The 22,074-nt window shown below is 42.4% G+C and overlaps 1 protein-coding gene across 8 annotated transcripts in view; it reads right to left on the bottom strand.

Annotated features, from left to right (window-relative positions):
* The window catches only part of ABLIM1 (actin binding LIM protein 1), a 317,067-nt gene that overhangs the window by 71,672 nt on the left and 223,321 nt on the right, over positions 1-22,074 (bottom strand). For all 8 annotated transcript variants that reach the window (XM_050958982.1, XM_050958988.1, XM_050958980.1 and 5 more), the window contains exon 7: positions 1,630-1,717. In XM_050958982.1, the coding sequence (XP_050814939.1) occupies positions 1,630-1,717 (88 nt within the window). The remainder of the gene's footprint in view (positions 1-1,629; positions 1,718-22,074) is intronic.

Below are 22,074 nucleotides of genomic sequence, written 5' to 3'. Positions count from 1 at the left end.
CGGAGGCTGGCACTCACAGTTGTAAACCACTCCAGACAGCGTGACAGACATCACCACTGATTTTTGGTTGAACAAATCCATTTACTTTTCACTTGTTCACATTGTTCAGACCCTCGTGTTGCCCTTTGTTTTCTAACTCATCACTAGGGCCCTACTGAATTCACGGCTGTGAAAAACGCGTCACAGACTGAAATCTGATCTCCCTCGTGTAGGGTGAACAGACAGCAAGTGTGAAAAATCAGGACGGGGGGGGGCAATTGGAGCCTACATAAGAAAGAGACCCAAAAATCAGGACTGTCCTTATAAAATCAGGACATCTGGTCACCCTACCCCCGTGAAATCTGCTTGCAGTCAGGGGCTCCTATCCTGTGCAGGGCTCCAGCCGCTAGTCCCAGCTAGGGATGAGGAGGAACGAGACTTCCTCTTCCTTTGCAGGGGCACTCCCAGGGTGGGTCAGCCCTACCTCCGGGATCTCTCCTGGCTGCAGGAAGCTCCATGCTCCAGCAGTCAGCCCCAGACACGGGGAGGCTGTGGCTCCAGCTGTCAGCTCCCCACTCCAGCGGGACGCTGCCGGCAACTGGATGTATGGTACCCCCAGACCATGCAACCCTCGTTTCTACACTGCTACTGACACTGGTTTTAGAGCTGGGCACCTGGCCAGCAACCTTCCTCTCAGCACCCTGCTAGTAGCAGGGCAGAAATAGGGGTAGCAAATCCCATGATGCCCTTACAATAGCCTCAGGACCCTCGCACCTTGACTGCCTTTTGGATCTAGACCCCTGCAGTGTTGGTTACAACACCGTGAAATTTCAGATGAAAATGGACAGAAAAAAAGAAGTGGATGGGAAAAAAGATTGAAGAACATGTGAACATACAAGTAAGTAGATGGGGATAAAAGAGCAACATGACTAGACAAAAGGGGAATTCAGATAGAAAAACAAACGTGAAGAAAGAGTGGTTCAGAAATAGAAGTTACAGAAGTATGGGTGGGTGGGGGGAGAAATCTCTCTCACACACACACACACACACACACACACACACACACAGTTTGGACTAAGGCCCATTAAAATTACTGGAAGGCTTTCCACTGATTTCAACAGGCTCTGGATCAGGTTCCAAAAGAGAAGGAGACTATATGATCAAAATAATGAAGGGAGAAACAACAAAAACGGTTGCTCAAAACCATTTCTCACTCATTCTGGTGTCCCACATATATCTGTTCACCGAGGATTATGTAAAACACCAAAGTTCAAGGGCTGACCAATAAAATTTACCTGTGACAATTCATTTTAAAAGCACAATTTGGGGCAACCACAGTTTGGAGTGACTGCCGGGTAATTGTTTGGGCACCCTAATATGAAACGTTCACCAGGATGGTGACATCTATTCCTCAGGGAACATCAATGATGATGAGCCAGCTGTAATCCCAGTTACCTAAGATCTCAGCAGATGTCTTCGAATGACTATGAGAGGGGAAAAATTAAAATGGACATCTCCTGACTGGCAAGTGAGTGTGCTACCAGACATCAACAGAGCTGCTAAAGGATCACTGATGATATGCTACTTCCTGAATGGCTGTCTGACTCTAAGCCTGTTTCGGGCACAGCTGGGGAACGAAGGCATCCTTACCTTGCAGGTACATTTCTTCTCCTTCCGTGAACATTTGGTTGCATCTGCTGCATCGTGCACAGCTCGGATGATAATGCTTGTCACCTGCCTAAAGAAAAATAAACAGAGTGATAAGGAATCAATAAGGAAGTGATACACCATCTGATTATTATTCATTGTTAGGCCCCTGCCTATCTTCCTTTTGTTGCTTTTTAATTTATACGATGCTGCTCTGAAGTTGTCACAGAACAGACACTGCTTAGTAGCAGCATGAGCTTTCCCGACATTGTCCCAACAAAGTGGGTCATTCAAATATGTAGTTACCACCTGAATGGTTCAGTCTCAGTGGTCAATTAATTCCCTGGCACTCCTTTCTGTCACTGTCAATCACGGTGCTAATTTAATGAGGGATTTGTAGGTGGACTCCTGGGACCATCAATTTGTTTCACACAGGTCACCTGACTTCAAAGACCAACCTCAATTCACGGGCTAGCACCAGCAGCCTGACCTGAAGCTGAACAAGTGACCTAAGGTGCTAAATACTCAAAATCCTATTACCAAATCCAAATCCTCTGAGTAACTCGGTCTCTTAAATACACTGATACTCATAATAAACTGCTCTGATCAGAATTTGGAGCTATTCAAAGGACTGGAAAACAAAGCACAGATATTAAAAGCGATTTCATCTCACCAGAGACCAGAGTTATCAGTGCATTAACTCTTTCATATCAGAAAGTGAACCTATTGATACAGGGCCCACATCAGATTAGACACTTACTAAGGAATGAGGCTAGCGCCTGCAGTGCTATGAACTAAGCAACCCCATATGTTGTAGATGCCACCCCAACGACAATCACTGCAGGTGACATCTTGCTTGAAGCAACTGTACAACTGGACACTGGAGTGATACCATAAGCAGCCACCAAACCATATTACACTTGCATCATATGATGTGTTATGAATGTCTGACAAAAAACAATTGCCAGCAATAGGAAAAGCCTTGTCTACACTTACTGGGGTTCGACATGTGGGGATCGATGCATCCGCAGTCAATTTAGCGGGCCTAGTGAAGAACCGCCAAATCGACCACAGATTGTTCCCCTGTCGACGCAAGGGGAGTCAACAGGAGAGCCTCTCCAGTCAACATTGCGTAGTGTGGACCCAGCGGTAAGTAGATCTCAGTACGTCAACGTAGCTGAAGTTGCATAACTTAGTTCGATCTCCCCCTGTCATGTAGGCAAAGCCTTAGAAAGGCAGACACACATACACACTACACTTGGTCAGATACTCAGATGGTGTAAATCAGTGTAGCTTCAATATAGCTATGCTGATTTACAGAAGCTGCAGGTCTGGCCCAATTATTTCACTTCCTCTTTGTTTTATATAAAATAATGAAAGAAAATAAACCAGGAAAACTATTTAAAACATACTGTCTCCAGCCACAAAATATCAAGTTCCACAACAAATTCCCAATCCCCAAAATGCTGCTATTCAGCCGCCCCAGCTAAGTATCTTTACTGCACATTTTATCACCGCATGGTGACTGTATTTAGACTAGACCTACCAATCACTAAATCATATAATGCTTGACAAATTTACTGGACACCTTATCAGCCTAATGACCAATCCCACGGGGCAGAGTGAAAAATATTTGTGTTACCATGCCAACAAAAATGTAAAGGAGCATAACAGTTGCTTGTTCTGTAGTTTATTTACTTGTCACATATTGTTAATCAACTTCCTAGTGAATAGATATTTTAAAAATTGAACTTGCTACTAATTAGATCTTTGACTAATTTCAGCTGGGGCCAACTAATAACATATACCTCTACCACGCTATAACACGACCCGATATAACACAGGTTCACGTATAGCGCAGTAGCAGCAGGGCTCCAGCGGCGCTTTAAAGGGTCCAGGGCTCCAGCTGCTGTGGGGGGCTCAGGGCCCTTTAAATCACTGCTTGAGCCCTGCTGCCACTACTCAGGAGCTGTGGCAGTGGGGCTCAGGCAGTGCTTTAAAGAATCTGGGGCTCCAGCTGCTGTGGGGGGCTCAGGGCCCTTTAAATAACCACCAGAGCCCTGCCGCCCCTACCCAGATTTGGGAAGATCTGGAACCTCCCCAGTGACTGAGGTGGCCCGCAACCACCGACACACATTTTGTGAATACCCTGGGGGCAGTGGACAGGCCAAACGGGAGAACCATAAATTGGTAGTGTTCCTGCCTCACTGTGAAATGGAGGAAGCATCTGTACCCCTCAAATATATGAATGTGGAAGTACGCATCCTGCAGATTGAGGGCAGCGTACCAGTCCCCAGGATCCAGGGAGAGGATGATGGAGGCCAGGGAGACCATGTGGAACTTGAGCTTCACCATGTACTGGTTCAGGCCTCACAGGTCCCAAGCCCCCCTTTGACCTTCATGATAAGGAAATAGTGGGAGTAGTACCCCTTGCCTTTGAACTCCCCGAGTACCGCTTCCACTGCTCCTAGGCCCAGGATCTGCCCCACCTTCTGCTCAAGCAGGGCCTCATGCGAGGGGTCCCCCAGGAGGGACAGGGGTGAGGGGTGGTTGGGCAGGGAGCCAAGGTACCCAAGAGCAGCCCCCAGCCCATGTCCCTGCCCAGCACGGCGCGCAGTCCAGAACCGGTGAAGGGTCCAGGGCTCCCCATAGCAGCCCAGGCTCTCTGGGCAGCTCTTACCATGGCCCGACTTCCAGCCAGGCCAGGAGGCAGGGCCATGGGGGGAAGGGGAGGAGCAAGGGACGGGACACCATGGTGGGGATGTGGGGGGACCCCCAATATTCTTTGTGCCTGGAGCCCCAATAAATCTTAACCCACCTCTGGTTACAACAGGAAGGGCTGGTTCATCTCCATCAGACAGTCTCACAAAAGGGAATTTTTTTTCCATTTCCACCCTATTTTCTACCTCTGAAAATATAGTCAGTACCCCTAAAATACTACAGCTTACAATAGAACAGTGTCTGGGGAATATTACTCTGGAGAATGCTGCAGAATTTTTATAACAAAAGATGCTTTAGTATTATCTATTATTTTATAGCACCCAAAAGTATGCTGGGTACTCCAGAGTACATACAAGACCACATGGGTCCCTGCCCTGTGCTATTAAGGGAGAAAAGTAAGGGAGGGAAGAGTTATTCTGGCATGAAACTCTGGCTGCAGACCTGGGTACATTTCCTGGCTCTGCCATAAGCATGTGTGAACTTGGGCAAGCCATCAGCTCTCCGTCTGTAAAAAGCTTCAAGGGGCTACTGAGAGGATGTGTTTCGTGAGGAGCTCCTACTATGTAGAAAAGGAATGAGTGTCACGTAAATAGAATAAGGTAAAGTAATTACACGGTCACTCAGCAAAAGGTAGTGCACAGCATGATGGAGCAAAGATTTTCTATAATCTTTGTTGACCCCATTTCTTGTCGGCATTACAGCAGAGGTGGGTTTGGAAGAGGATTTGACAGGGAGAAGGCTCGGCTTATTAGCTCAAGAACAGTGTTTGATGCACAGGTGTAACATGGAATAAAGCTGGGAGGTTGCTGTGGAAGTTGTGGATGAATGGACCATCAAGGGGGCACTGGCAGAAGGGAAAGAGTGCGGAGGAAAGAGAGGAGAGACTTGTTCATTCAAGAAAGGTCAGATAAGTAGGGAGGAGCAATAGAATGTCTGCATCGCTGTCACAGCAACACAGTCGATATCTAAATGAAGGTGAAAAATATTATACCCTTATTTTGAATTCTCCCCTACCATTTTCATCTTGTCTCATTTGAGGTGCTATCCTGTTTGGCTCTGACACACTGGAATAAAGATTTACAAAAGTTCCAGTTGATACTGGCATAAAAGAAAACTTGAGAAAGCTCAGTAGGACTTATAAACTTAACGATGGAATCCAGGCTGTCATGGCCTGGTGCTGGTTGCATGTATGCAGAGGCGAACACTCACAGAAGTACATATAATGTACTTCCCAGTATATACAAGAGACAGGCTCAAAACCAAACCCTAGCTTCAAATGACTCAAAGACTCTGGAGAGCTGAAATCCTGATCTGAACTTTCTGGCACATCTTTCATATATAGTCCATGTATATAGAGAATACAGCCCATACCAAAAAAGAAAGATTCTTTCTGTATTTGATAAAGCTGCCCCTGAGCACTCCTGGCAGTTCTCAGGAAAAGCAAGGGTTGCAGAGCTGATTGTCACACATGATTACAGCCCTATCTGACTTCAAGATCAAGCCAGTCCTGCTGGGTTGGGAACCTCTCCCAGTTAATGAGGAAAAAGGACTCTTGAGAAAGCTCAGGCAGTTCCTGAAGGGATCTTCCCCAAACAGGGAAATAATAATTCATGAAGAACTAAAAAAAAAAAATCTTTCTGTGCTCTCTCCCCCCATTCTACAACACCTCTTCTGAGTAACTTTTCTGCCCTTCTGAGAAATGCAAGGATTTCTGGTGTTTTATATAGTTCCAGAACCCAATATTCATAGGGATTGCTCAGGAGTAAAACTCCCAGTCTCTCAACTTCTGGAAAGTGCTAGCATTCGGTGGGAATTAAGAGAAGAAGCAACTTGTTCTGGAGTTATATCAAACCCTTCTGCTTATCTTTAGTTGGTGTTGGTCCTGCTTTGAGCAGGGGGTTGGACTAGATGACCTCCCAAGGTCTCTTCCAACCCCGATCTTCTATGATCTTTGTTCTAACTGGATCTTGTCTGAATTCTTAGACAACAGTGAAACAAACCTGTGGCCAAAAGCTTTCTTAAGTTTGATTGCCAAAAATCTGTTAGTTAATGTTATCAGATGAAGTGGGCTTTATGAGAAGATAATCCCCTACTGAATATCTTGATGCTAAGCTAAGGCAGTGTAACTTTGTAAAGGCTAGTTATGAGCAGCAAAAGTAAAGCTACCCATTTAGCTCAGGCATCAAGTTAGGAAGGGAATGGAATGGAATTTATTCATACAGAGTCGTAGAGTTTTAATTCCCCTTTCAACCTTACAACTCTGGCCTTGGAGTCATGTTGTGTTAGGAACAAGAGATGCATAGTCCCAGTATATCAACCAGATGCCACGGTTCAGCCACAATCAAAAGTTCTGATTCACGGGATGTTGTACTGCTTATGTGTTGGCCTTTCACCTGGCTTCTGAAATTCCTGTTCTTTCCTTTGTAGTTTGTTCCTTTCTATTTGAAGTCAATCCCCACTTTGTCCTCAGAAGAAGACATTCCATTTGTTCTGCTAAAGTGTACTATTTAAAGTGTAATTCCTAACCACTATAGGTGGTTTACATTTTTATGATATCCTCAAGAATCAAACTATTCACAGAAAACCTCACCCAGATTTCATCACAATATTATATGCAAATCTCTAGCTTATCTGAAGAATTGTCACTGGAAAAAACTTTTTCAAACGTATGCAATTATGCTACCGTTGAGGGAAATTGATTAAAAAGATTTACAGGTCTCCTTTGAAAACAGTCAAACTGATTTTAAGTTTAAAAGAAAAAACTTCCCTAAGGTTGAGCCCTTGGACGGTTGGCCAGATTTCAGCCTAAAGTAAATTATTATAAATGAAAAATCACAACCCTTACAGTAAGAGGTCTATAATGGAAGCTAACTGACCCTTCATTGGAGAGATGCTACTGGACACCAACATGTAAGACAGGCTAAATTATGAGGTAAACCATCAAGTAGGCTTGGTTAATTGACCACAGATTCTTGGACGGTATTGAGTTATAAAGTAACCTTTGGCAAATGGAGTGTTAAAACTGCATTATTCTCTAAATTGCTTTGTTCTCAAGTGTGTATAAATCTCTCACACAGTCAAAGTAAGCAGTATCTGTTATCAGTTTAAACTGATGACTATATACAGTATCTAGTGACTTTTCTGTTACAGGTTTGCCTGTGGGAAAAGAAAAGTAATAGTGTTTTAACTTGACACCTGTCTGAACACATTGGACAAGCAAATGTATAAGTAAAATGTGCATTTTGTACATTCACCAAATACTCATCTAACTTTCTTGAACTGCAAAACTTTGTAAAAGGAGGGAAGGAAGATTGGCCCCAAAGAAAAAACTATTTAAAATACTAACCATTCTATTTATTTCGATAGTTTCAAGAGTTATATTAAAGCCACCCCATGTTGGGCCCAATTTTCCCCTCCTCCACTTGCTTCAACAGCGCATGCATAGCTGTAGCTGAAGCCAGGATTGGATTCTCTTTCCTTAAAAAAACACGGTATTCTATGCTCATGAAAGGATCCCGACTGACAATACCGGGAACACAAGTCTTTAAGGGAACAAGATGTAGGGGGCACTGGCTTGGTAGTCAGGAGAACTGGGTTTTACACCCTGCTCTGCCTTTGACTTACTGTGTGACTTGGGGCAAAGTTTTCTCCATTTATAAAACAGAGATAAATAACTTGTAACCTACTCTGGAAAGCACTTTAAGAGGAAAAGGGTTGTATTTTTTCCACAGAACACTTTTGCCAGTCTGAGCAGAAAAAGTTTGAGATGAACAGTAATGTAATCCTTACAGGCCTAGAAGCAGAGGTGAGTCCCTCCGGTCAGGATGCAGAAACATTACAGGGATTACCGTGCTATTATTGACAAGTTACACGCACATACTCGCGCTCCCGTTCCGCCCCCCCCCACACACACGCACACTCACTGTGAGTGACAGTGTAAACTATGTATTACACAAACATCTAAGACAATATTAAGACCTACGTATGTTAGAACATTTAACAACTGTAGAGAAAACGCTTCCCATTTTATCTATGCCTGCAGTGCCACTTTTGCGTGATCCTAGACTAACTGCTGCTAGTCCCAGAATGGAGAAGTAGTAAACCTTTATCTTAGTCTACAACATTTATCTTAGTCACAGATCACAGCCTTTTGCATCACACTACATATACAGGGCCCTGAGTGGCACCTTGCAAGTGCCACACTGAGTGGCAGAAGGAGGTCAGAAATTTCACCCAAGTTCAATATAATTTGTGCCTCCCCTTCCCACATCAGAGAGAGAGCTGTGATTTAAATCTGTTCATAATGCATAAAATGTCGACTTGCCTTCAAATCTATTTCCACTTTGTCAAGAAGCCCCTTGGATGCAGGGGATGGAGCACTATTCATGAGTACCAGGAGAAGGCACAGGCTTGGGTCCCAGGGACTATGTAACAAGACAGCACCCATTCCCATGTGTGGTACAAATGCAGGTGTATCTGGGTTGATGTAACAGCATCCCAATAACACAGTATAAAGAAAACCCACTATGCAAATACACATACAACATACTCTGCAAACGGACTGTTACCTAAGGAAACCTAATGAGCGTATTTCAAAGAGCCTCCACCCTTTCTTTCCCCATCAACCACAAAACAAACTTTTATCTTGCAAGTGCTCTTAGAACACTGATCTGATTACACAAATGTTTTCCTCTTGTGCAAATACAAGAGCTTAAGATTCCTATTATTTATGACTTCATTCCTGTCCTTCTTTCCAAAACAACAGCACATGGGAGACAGAAATGTAGAATAACAGAAGTCCACTAGGATTTCTCCCATGCCAGTAGGTCTGACAGAGGAAGAACTAATTACCAACAGACATTTTCTGTTGGCCAAAAGACATGATTAAGTGCATTTTTGGCGTATTATAATTTCACAGCTGTACTCAGGCCCCCCTTATTGATACGCCTTTGCAATCACCTGACAAATAGTTGTTATGAAATATGCAGAAGGTTTTACTTTTATGCCAAGTTTTAAACACCACGAAGGTCGTGTGCATTCTACAACTAAAAACCTCCCTGTTCACAATGCAAGGGCTGCTCCACAATGACAACTGTATCTAGTCAAATATTTAGTTCTCTCACAGTGCCAGCTATGATAATGTAATTTTTATGACAATCTTACGAGCCAAAGACCACCACAAACAGCCCCCTAATGCTGCCCTTTGGTGGCTCCCAGTCCCATAAATGCCTTGAATTGTGAAAAACTCACAGCAGCCTAAAAAAGCTTAATTTTAATAATCTTACAAATATTAGAGATTTTATTCTTGTGTGAAGTACAACATGATAACATATCAAGCTCAATGGTTTTCACTTCTGCAGTGCTCGGCTGGTCCCCCAGGGCAAGTTCTAGTAGGAGAATTTAAACTTCATTCTGGTCTCAGTTTTCCACCCACTTTCCCAAGCTTTTATCTATTTAGCAAGTTACTGAAGAGGTCATAAGCTGGGGGGGGGGGGGGTGCGGGGGACTGGAGGGAAGGTAGATACACTGGAGGGTAGGGATAGAGTCCAGAGTGACCTAGACAAATTAGAGGATTGGGCCAAAAGAAATCTGATGAGGTTCAACAAGGACAAGTGCAGAGTCTTGCACTTAGGATGGAAGAATCTCAGGCACTGCTGGGGACTGACTGACTAATCAGCAGTTCTGCAGAAAAGAACCTGGGGAATTACAGTGGATAAGAAGCTGGCTATGAGTCAGCAGTGTGCCCTTGTTGCCAAGAAGGCTAACACCACGTTGGGCTGCATTAGTAGGAGCATTGCCAGCAGATCGAAGGAAGTGATTATTCCCCTCTATTTGGCACTGGTGAGGCCTCATCTGGAGTACTGTGTCCAGTTTTGGGCCACCCACTACAGAAAGGATATGGACAAATTGGAGAGAGTCCAGCAGAGGGCAATGGAAATGATTAGGGGGCTGGGGCACATGACTTCTGAGGAGAGGCTGAGGGAACTGGGCTTATTTAGTCTGCCGAAGAGAAAAGAGTGAGGGAGGGGTTTATATCAACCTTCAACTACCTGAAGGGAGGTTCCAAAGAAGATGGAGCTTGGCTGTTCTCAGTGGTGGCAGATGACAGAACAAGAAGCAATGGTCTCAAGTTGCAGTGGGGGAAGTCTAGGTTGGATATCAGGAAAAACTGTATTACTAGGAGATGGGGTGAAGCACTGGAATGGGTTACCTAGGGAGGTGGTGGAATCTCCATCCTTCGAGGTTTTTAAGGAGAAAGCCCTGGCTGGGATGATTTAGTTGGGGTTGGTCCTCCTTTGAGGAGGGGTTGGACTAGATGACTTTCTGAGGTTTCTTCCAACCCTAATCTTCTATGATTCGATGTCCAGCCTCAGACACAATACTAAATGCATGATTCCTATACTTGGAAAGACTTCAGTCTACATGGATTAGCCATTGTAATTACCAGCAGGAGGGGAAGTGAAGCAGAATTTAAAACTTTTAGAAAAGACTTTTGGTGATAAATCTTTGTCCTTGTTTGGGTACTGTACCTTTAAAGCCCAGGCTCCTGTTGCTCTACTATTGCAATGAGGATCATGTAAATACTCAGACATGTATCCTTCTACACATTTGCAACCAGAATTAGGACTGAGAAGTGGGAAAACAGCTCAGAATTCTCCAATTTCTTAACTAAATCCTTATCTGGTAGGTTTGTCCACACACATTTATTGTAAATTCAAATTAGAAAAGTGTTGTCTCCCCAGATGTATTTTTGACAGCCACATTGTCTCAGTCTCTTCTCCTTTTTCACTGAGGTTTCCGGCAGGTGAACACCACATGGCCAAAAGGAAGTGAGACACCTCTTAGTAAATATTCAAGAATAAGCTTGAGGCTATTTGACTTATGATTTGTAGAGCAGCAACCAAACTAACTGTCAAGGTCCACTATGAGCCTCATGCTGGGCTGCTCTTACGCATCTCAGGAAGGTAATGCTCTGTCTTGCCCTTCCGACATATAAATGTGCTGCTCTGGATCTGGGTTAGAGTCTTGCTCAGATGTCATTTCCCAAGCAGACAGGCTGCACAGGCCCCACATTCAGGTGGAACCACTAATGGGTGACGGAGTGTGTGCAAGTGACTCTGAATAGGCTACATATGCTGTGTAAGGTCAAATTTCCTCCCTTCCTGTGGTCTGGCTTTACAGGTATATCAAATCCCACACAGAACACACACCAGAGACTAAACTTTCTTCTCCTCCACACCTGGTTGTTCCTAGGGTTTCCTACAGGACATCCTTGTCTCAATTTCCCTCTTACCAGAGGGCCACAGTTAGCAAGCTGGTTTAAAGGGAGCACAATTTGCTCAGTGGCTTTATGCAGGGGTCAACCTCCTGCTAGGGGTTTCCTGCTATAGAGGGATAAATTGAGATAGGAGGATCTACATAACCACATTAATTCCCATGGGTACAAGGTTTAAATTATACTAGAGAACATTTCACAAGTATCAGGAGGCCTCTAGGAATCTGGATGGCAGAGAGGAAATGCATAGTAATCACTAAAACCAGCCTTTCCCTTGATTGCCATGGTACCTCAGCCTGCCTTGCTGCTATGAACACTTGCACTGTTATTTCATGCCCACTTCCCAATTATCACTCAGACTTCTGTATGTCCCAGCAGTGAGTGCCAATGTCATGCTAATATATCCCTTAACATATGGGTCACATTAAGCGTGGCAATTTATTGGGTTAATTAGGTCAACAAACAAGTGTAATATATAACACTGTTATCATAGACTCACAGGGTTAGAAGGAACCACAAGGGTCATCTAGTCTAACCCTCTGCCAAGATGCAAGATTTGTTGTATCTAAGCCATCTACGATAGATGGCTGTCCATCCTCCTTTGGAAAACCTCCAGTGAAGAAGCTTCCACAACCTCCCTATGTAATCTGTTCCATTGTGCTATTGTTCCTACAGTTAAGAAGCTTTTTCTGAGATTTAATCTATAAACTGCTGTAGTTTGAACCCACTGCCTCTTGTTCTGCCTTCTGTGACAAAAAAGAACTTTTCTCCATCTTATTTGTGGCAGCCTTTCAAGTATCTGAAGACCGCTATCATATTCCTCATTAATCTCCTCTTTTCCAAACTAAACATACCCAGTTCCTTTAGCCTTTGCTCGTATGGCTTGCAAGCCATCTCTTTGATCATCTTTGTCTCTCGCCTCTATATTCTTTCTACACATTGGTGACCAAAACTGGATGCAGTACTCCAGCTGAGGCCTAACCTGTGCTGAGTAGAGTGGTACTCTCACCTCCCGTGACTTGCAGGCTATACCTCTGTTAATACAACCTAATATTATATTTGCTTTCTTTGCAACAGCATCATATTGCTGAGGTATGCTGAGGCTGTGATCCACCACAACTCCCAGATCCTTCTCAGCAGCGCTGCTGTCACCAAGTCAGTTATCCCTCTTTCTGTAGTTGTGTATTTGTTTTTTCCCCCCTTACATTTGTCTTTGTTGAATTTCATTGTTATCGTCGATAGCCCAGTTCTCCAATTTATCAAGATACCACTGAATGTTAACTCTACCCTCCAAAGTATTAGCAACCCCTCCTACCTTTGGATCATCCGCAAACTTGAGCAGTATACTCTCTATGCCTACATTCAGGGCATTAATAAAGATGCTAAACATCACTGGACCCAGAACAGATCCTTGTGGAACCCCACTTGAGACCCCTCTCAACCCATCAGTTTTATGTAACATTGCACGATTCCCACTCTGTTGTAAGAAAGAAATAAGTGGTTCTCTGGGCTAGGTCCTGAGCGGATGTAAATGGCCACTGACTTTAATGAAGCAATACTCTTCTACATGACCTGAGGGTCAAGCTTTCTACTGGGTTTACTTCATAGACAGGTTTTCTATGACATCTTTCTTTGAAATGTGCACCTCCTGACGATTCCCTGTCTTCATTTTTTACTAAAACTCTGAATGTCTGATGATGTTTAAGGTGCATACACAGATGGAACATGTATAACAACGCTACCATGGAATATGTACTTTCTGTATACCTGGGGAAACTAACAAAAATCATATCTTTACTGTTGAATATCAGAATTACATAAACATCTATGTTGGGATCAGTGTTACATTTACATGTAGTGAGGGCTAATATCAGTGAGTAACAAAGCTAATCATAGGCAGTTTTGATGTGCTGTTTTTCATTTTTAAGATTTTTAATAAAGGTTATTATATGGGATTTTGGACATGTCTCCTTCATCCAGCTTCATCCCTCATATACCCCGATGCATATCATTCTCCTCTTGTTATTTTCTACACTTCTGCTGTATTTAGATTGACTGAATCTGGAAGGGCAGTAAATGTATAGTGCCTGTTCCCATCACAGACACAAGATTCTAATAAGAGAAGCTATCATTGGTGATGCACAAAACAAAGAAATCCAATTGGATTTTCAGATTCCAGGTCAAGCGTGAAGGACTGGCAGTTAGGAAAAACAGATTTTTACTTGTAACCTGAGCACATTTGATATGGAATCATTGAGACAGTATATTGGGAACCACATGTCAACTTCAGTAATTTTTCTGCACTTTAAGTATCACGTTCTGATGCAATCCCCCAGCTCCTTATCATTAGAGAGTTTTCCATCACTAGAGGGTCAATATGTATATGCTTTGGTAAAGTTCTGGCAGATTCAACAATAATTCTCCAAATATCTTAAGTCTTTAAGATCTTTCAGGCACGGACTTTATTTGCATGGCAAACATTTACCCATTGTACGTTGTCACGTACGACTCTGGTGCTATTTAAATAGGAATCAATAATAAAATGAAGCGAATGATGTCATGTCCTTTATGGATAACCCATCAATGAGCCATATTCCACCCTTAATTACATTACAATAATGCAAATTTACTGTCTTTATTAGTGTATAGATACGGGCAGAATCTAGCCCCTTGAATATCTACATTTACTTTTTCTTTACAGCCCAGTTTCTGGCACAGGAATTCTTACTAGGAATTTTATCACAGCAAATTCCTTGGCAAGAACAAATACTCATTTCTTTTCTAGGAAATAACGTGATAGAACAGTTCCTACTCTTAAGCAGAGATGTGAACTTCATCCATATTCTGTAACCTTCAGCCTCACAATATATTGCCAGCCTCCCCTGCTATGTGCTGTGCCACCTCCTATGCTTTGCTTCCATATAGGAAATATGGATCATGGCTGTGCAATGCAAAAATCACATAAAGGGCCTGGCTGAGTATAACCATAGCCAGCATTGCTATACTATTTTGGAGGTAATCAGTCTCTCAGTTACGACGCTTTACAGTAGCTTCGTCCTATGGTCAGCAGCTTGTTCAATTCTGCCTCTCAGTTCTGATATTAGCCTTAAATTCTTCCCATCCTGCTAACAAAATACCAGTGCCGACTTTAATGCTTCTATTCAGGGCTGACGAGCATCACAGTTCAGTGACCAGTCTCTGCGGCAAGAGAAAGACGAAACACATGCTTCCCACAAGATTCAAAACGTTTCTGGGCCACAGTGTCAAAGAACTTGAGGTGCTAATGATGAGTAACAAGTCTTATTATGCAGAGATTGCTCACAACGTTTCCTCCAAGAACCGCAAGGGAATTGCTCAGCCTACTATCAAGATCACCAATCCAAATGCCAGACTGCGCAGTGAGGAAAATGAATAAATGGACTCCTCCTTTGTATAACTGTTTTTAATAAAATACAAAAAATAAAAATAAAGAGAGAAAGAAACCCACTTCAAACACAGCTTCCAGTGTGTTGGCCTGCAGGAAACTAAGCAAAAATGGACTTTTTTTGGTCTGGTTTGTTGCTGAATGCAAGTTATAAGGCTCTCGTGCAAGGATAACGTTCTGCTCTCTTAAAAATATTTTTGTTAAAAAACCTCTTTCTCACTCAACAGATGTGCTCACTGTGTGCATTGCAAGGCATCTTACACCTGCTTACTTCAATGACAAACACACGTTTGCACAGCTTTTTACTTCTGGTGGCACTGCAACAGCCAGAATACAAGGAAAGCAGAATCCAGCTGACTTTCTTATTGTGCGTCACCAAGGGAAGTTTTATTAAGTTTCCAGTTACACCTGTGCAAGCCCACTGAGGGTACTGGAGCTGCACAGATGTCATGGAGGGCATCATTTGAAGAAAGTGGGATTACCCAGTGTAACCTCATTTCATCCACTGAGCCTGTATTGAAGATCAGGTAGAAGACGGAAAAAAAATCCAGCTTGACTCAGATCTCACATTGGTTTTGCAGGGATGGCAGTTATTAAAAAGAACAAACGTGTAGAATGAGCTCATTTCTTACGGAAATCATTAAGACGCAAAAAATATGGAAACTCACATTGTAACCACACTGTAAATCTTACATCACCCTGTGAAGTGGGTTAGTATTAGCCCCATTTTTCAGATGAGATTAAGTGACTTGACCAGAATCTCACAGGATGTCTATAGCAGAACCAGAACTAGAAATCAAGTCTCCGGACGCTCAGCCCTATTGCTTAACCAAAAACAAAGACCGACCATCCTTTGCACAGCTCTGAGAACATGTTCAAACACTCCCACTAAAACTGAATGACTGATGCTTGATTTTCTTGTCATTCTGGCTTAGCACCCTGCTAGCCCTTATCTGTAAGGAGCTGTTACAGAAAGTGTGCAACCGTCAAACATACAGTTTGGCACTAGTCCTGGCCCAATTTGCATCCTTTTCGCATGATAGGCCCAAAAAAATCTGAATAAAATTGAAAGGGGGGGAAAAAAAAAGGAAGACAGACACTAACCATGAGGCTAGACACACTACACACCAACAAAAAAAAAGAACAATAGGACATAAAATGAAAGCAGGCTATAAGAAACAAAATAAAAACATCAGTCTATTCTAACATGCATCCGGAGTATTCATAGAGTATTCTCTGAACTGACACATATGTGCAAACATACTAAGATCACCTGAGTATGATATATTTTCTGAACTAGGGTCTATGTTCTGTCCTTCTAGGGAAACTAACTAAATTCAAAAGAGGCCTTTTTCACGCTGATTAATATAATCTTATGATGTCAAGTATCAGAGGGGTAGCCGTGTTAGTCTGGATCTGTAAAAGCAGCAAAGAATCCTGTGGCACCTTATAGACTAACAGACGTTTTGGAGCATGAGCTTTCGTGGGTGAATACCCACTTCTTCAGATGCATATCATAATCTTATGATGTGTTTCAACAAATATAAACACATAGGGATCGATAGGTTTTTATGCCCTTTGATTCATTTCAATGTGCAGTCATAAATGCTAGCTGGTACCTTTGGGGATTCCTTCCAACACCCTGGGGACAGTGAGTGATAAACATCATCTTAGCACTCCTACCATCTAAGCAAAGGTTGCATATTCTTCATCCTTTGTTCACTCTAACTGCACTGTTCCCAACCCCAAAGTCACAGTAATTATTAGAGTGGATTTGACTACATCCAGTACATACATTCTCAGGAATCCTGCATTTGTAATGCTAGTTGGAGCATTCACATAACACTAGGTTCAAAATGCAAAAATCAGATACTGCAGAACAAATCAGTTGGATAGTGAAGCGTATCTAATTCTTTTTAAATAGAGTAACTTAGAAATGTCTAACAACGTCTCTCTCTGTCAAAGGCTCAGTGTACTCTTAAGAGCACAGCTTTTTAATTTTCACAATAATCCCCTCCCCCAACCCGCTCCTTACTTGTCAGTTTTCTCACCTCTGATGTGCAAAATATCCAATTAGGGAGAACCATGCAAGCAGCTCCTTAAATCTTCCCCTGCCTGAACATCACTTGAGAGCATGTCCTTAAAAGCTGAGATATACAGGTATTTTACTTTCTACCTTGTTTCCTTCATCTTCATATACAATCAGGGTTTCCACGCACCATGGGAAAACTATCAGACTATCATAACCAGCATAGGGCATTCAAATACCATGAAGATGAATGTTATAGGAACAAAGACCCAGATTCTCAAAGGACCTAAACACCTTTGAAGATCTGGCTCAAAACAACAAGGTCATATCTGGCACCATTATTTACTAGTATTCAACCTGTATAGCATGTATTTATGTTGTCCACACAGCTGCTGCATCTTTATTCTGAAGGAAATAGCTTAAGGATGCCATTGGAATAGCATAGATCTTAAAGATTTTCCCCTCATTGTAAAGGAACACAGTTTTCCAGTCCAGATGCAGTTAATTCAGTGAAGTGTAAGACACAATAGGTCTATTTGCATAAGCATTAGGCTACTCCAATTTCACTGACCCCTGCATGTGGAAGATGAAGCCTTAAGTCATTTCCAGATGGTTTATGATACTCTGTTCAGAGACTCTACCACACTCAGAACACCCAAAGCCAGTTTGGTGCAGTACTTGGATGTAAGAATAGTTGTATGTGTCACAGCTGTTGAACAAGTGCACTCATATTGAGTGCTACTTTCCCCCTATGAGAGAAAAAGGTTACTAGATTCCAACTAAAAGTGCTGGACAGCCCAGATGTCTGTCCACAATAATCCTTAGATCTGTATGGTCTTCTAATGTGTTATGAGCAAATAATTTGCAGCTTGCCCTATTTTTGCTCCAGGTGGCCAGTTCCACCATCCATCAAATACAAATGTGTGTAATATGTCTTCATTTGTAAAGTGCCTGCTCAAAAAGGTGAGTCAGGAGTTAAGCCAGCATGCGTCAAAGTCTCTGCAGGGATTCTAAACTTGTCTCCTCCCCACCCCAGGAAAACCACACTGACAGGCCAGCGCAGTCAGCACAATGCGCTCTGTTAGAGACATCACTGAGCGCATCAAGACTTTGAATCTATTAGACATGCGTCCCATTTATCAAATCGGTTCTCAAGTCTCAAACTATGGTGGGGATTTTAAGCTTCCAACCGAGCATTGCCATTTCCTGCCTAACAAACATCTTTCACCAATATCATTATTGGTCCAATCCTGCTATCCTGGAAGTCGATAGTAAGTTTCCAGTGACTTCAATAGGAGCAGAAGTAGGGCCTGAAAGTGAAACATTTACACCCTGGAACCCTTTGCAAGTCATTTCACCACAAAATGCTTTTTCATTGTGGTCCTGTCACCTGAGCTCTCCAAGCCTTCAAGAAGGATCTGCTCAGTGAGATAGAAATGAGAAGTAACCCATCTTAGGTTACGATAATTTCAAACTGCTGCAGATGGCTTCAACTTAACCACATCCCTCTCACATAGTGAAAGTCTGGCCCTGAAACAACCTGGTCAGAGGTTTATTTCCACTGTAAGCTCTTTGGGACTTTACTGTCCCAAAGAGGTTACGCTCATTTCTTTTATATCTGTAGTGACCTGGCTGTGGCCTTTAACAGTACCACAATACAAAAAGTTTTAAAAAATTATGACAGTAGGAAGCATAGGGAGCACAGAGTTGAACTCAAAGTGGTATGTTTGCCGTCATTTAAGTCATACCAAGAGGAAACGTGTTATGCTGATAGTAGCAGGAGCTAAACAGTTGAATTCTTAGTGGTTCTTCTCAGGTTCAATGGCAAGATGACTAAAGTAGCCCTTGGTTACTTATATTTTGCCAAATAAATATTCCACTGAAAAGGTGATACTTGCACCATGTACCTTTATCATTAGTATTTTGTTATAGATGCTCTTAGTATACTAATAGGACACAAAACTATCTGATGACAACAGCTTACCAGTGGCAGGAAACAGTTTAGCACTACTGATATAAAGGCACCTGCTGCAATGCCATCCAGCTGTATTTTGACCAGCTTGGCAAAAGTTAAGTTTTTACAATACATTAGAGATTAAAAATAAAGCCAAAGACCCATAGGGAAATACTTGGCTAAAACCAAGTAGCAAAGGTGCTGTAAAAATCTTGCTAGTAGTGGAATATTCCAAAAATGAATACATGCAAATAAGTTATGTATTCTGTAAGTACTTGCAAGATTCCACAAGTCTTTTTGAGGCAACGATACTTTAAATTGGTTATTTGGCAATGACATGTCACAACCTGTTTTTCCTTATTCAGCATCCCCTACGTCCTCTTAACATTCCTCTGTAGTGTCAGAATGAAACTGTTGGTCTCCGAATTATTGCTCAGCGAGAGTTACACCCTCTCCTGGAAGCTGCCATGGCAACCACACTTTTGCTGGAGTACTGCCAGCTTGTGGATACTATCTTGTTTTTCCATTATCAGAAGTCTGATCTTTTCAGAATGGAGCTGTCTCTCGTCAGCCTTATAGTCCTTTTGGCTAAGAATCTCCCTAACTTTTGTGCAATACTGGCTGCTCTCTCAGAAAGTTTTCCATATCATGCAACTTTGCTTAGTACTTTAGGGTTTTGGAAGCCCTGATTTAAAAAAAAAAAAAAAAAAAGACTCCAGAATTCTACAGTATTGATCCCAAACACTGCAGCTTACACTGTGGTGTCCTGTGCAATTACCATAGCCTATATTTTATCCAGCAGGAATTGCTAGTTTTCTGAATAAAAACAAATCAAATCCATGCTACTTTTTACTACAGCAAGATGCTACCCAGCCAATCTGACTGAGGCATCCAACCATTTCCATGGGTTATTATTAAACTTTTCATTTCCTCATTTTTATGCAAATAAAAAAACATTTTTTAAAAACATGCCGTGTTTTCAATGTTAACTGATAAGACCAGTTGAGCTACAAGGCAGTGAAACTTTTAAAGTGATCTCAACCTTTATCAGTATACAGCAAAACCTACAGAAATAATCAAACAACATATCTATTAAAAACTACTCGACAAGAACAGTTCGCAGCTCCCACACTACTTCAGTGCACAGTGCCAACTAGAAACTACATAAACTCCATTTGAACTCCATTCAGCATGTAGACATAAAACTGCATTAGCTATTTTCATTTTTTCTAAAAAGCAGAATGACACTGAGCCTAGAAAGAAATCCCGCTGATGCATCAGGACATGAAAAGCATGTGAATCCATCGTCCCCGTCTCTTGTGATTCAAAAAATATTCAGCCGCATTACAGTCACACAATCTCTCCTCCCCAGCACAAGATTCCCAGTTCTCAGCCAAAAGTGGCATCCACATCTAGTTTTCACAAGGAGACATATACCTTCTGCTAAGACTTATTTAGTCTAGTTCCCAGTCTTCCTCAATCTGGTGAGCAGTGCACTCCACCTCTCTTCAGATTCAGAGCACTGTGAGAAATGCCTTGCAAACAGTCCCCAGCTCACGCTCTCACTGAGCCAGCTTTCAGAGCTTCCGATTAGATAAGTGTGTTTCTAACTAAAACACAGCCACCACCCCTTCGCCTCCACTGCTCTTCAACCACTATCCAGCAGACACACCAAAAAGGAGAAACAGATTCTTCTGCCTGCCCATTAGAGACATTCTAGCAGTCGCTGGGGCAGTCCATTGTGAAAAAAGGGAAGGGGAAGGATATACTAATATTTAGTCCTGCCATGAATGCAGGGACTGGATTAGACGAGCTCTCGAGGTTCCTTCCAGTCCTACAATTCTATATGCCCCTGTGAAGACAGTACCATTCCTTGGTGTCCAAGTGTAATAATATGATGGCAGAACAACTCGCCTTCAGAGAGAGGTATTGGTTTAGACTGAAATCAGAGACTGCAGGGGTTATTTAACAGTCCTTCCGGAGCTTCTGAGGAGTTTAAAAGTTTTGTGAACTCAACAGTACAAATAAAGTGCACTTCTTTAAGATCACATCAGTTTAAGATCAGTTAGAAAATGTCCAGAAAGCTACTTTATTCCTAATGTCTTTAAAAAACTTTGCTGCTGCATAGATTTTCATTTTAACCTCATTGGGACAGTAGGAACCACTTGTGTGTGTTACCTTACCCTTGACAGGGACAGTTATTTTACACTGGGATTCTACTTTAGTTGTTTAGCCAAATTCTAACTAAAGCGAGAAGACTGAGGAAGAGCCCTGCTCATTCAGGCACATATCAATGTGCACTTGTATTTAGAGCTGTTTGGAATTATTCAACTTCATCGAAAAATGCCGGATTTACCAAACCAAAACTTTGTGGAAATGTATCCGTTTCGACAAACCCTTTGTCAGGAAGGCTTCGCAGGTCCAGGGTGGAGCAACAGATGGCGCTATGCCCCAGAACTGCCCAATGATTAGGGCCCTCACCTCGGATGTGGTAGACCCAGATTCAAATCTCTGATCTGAAGCAAGCAGAGAGAGACACCATTGCTTGGTCCATAATCAAACAACCCACAGTCCATTCTCCCCAACTCCATGACGGAGCTGGCCAAATGAGAACAGACAACGACTGTCGTGTGCCTCTGTTGCTGAAGGTTTCCCAGAAGCCTGTGTCACTTATTCAGTATGCTCACAAAGCCCCATTCACTATAATAGTAATAAACCAAATTGCAGACGAGGTAAAATCACAGAATTAATACAACATACTATCTTCCATCACTCATTCACACTGCTCTTTGTTGCTTCTTTTCTCTGGATTTGTATGTTCATTCAGACCACAAGCAATCTGGATCAGGGACTGTCTCTTTTCACATGCCTGCAAAGCGCTCATCATATTTTTGGTGATATGGGAATTAAATAGCAATAGATTCTCTCACAAGTTTCATTTTTTAATAAACCCAGAATACCTTTAGAAAACAGAGGCAACACTTTAAAACTCCTCATAGTTCTTTTGCAGCAACAAAATGCTTTGTATGCAAAAGCTGGATTTT

Source organism: Gopherus flavomarginatus, chromosome 6 (genome assembly GCF_025201925.1).
Source record: "Gopherus flavomarginatus isolate rGopFla2 chromosome 6, rGopFla2.mat.asm, whole genome shotgun sequence".
NCBI lineage: Eukaryota > Metazoa > Chordata > Testudines > Testudinidae > Gopherus > Gopherus flavomarginatus.
The sequence above is the reverse complement of the archived record's forward strand: the minus strand, read 5'-3'. Positions and strand labels throughout refer to the sequence as shown.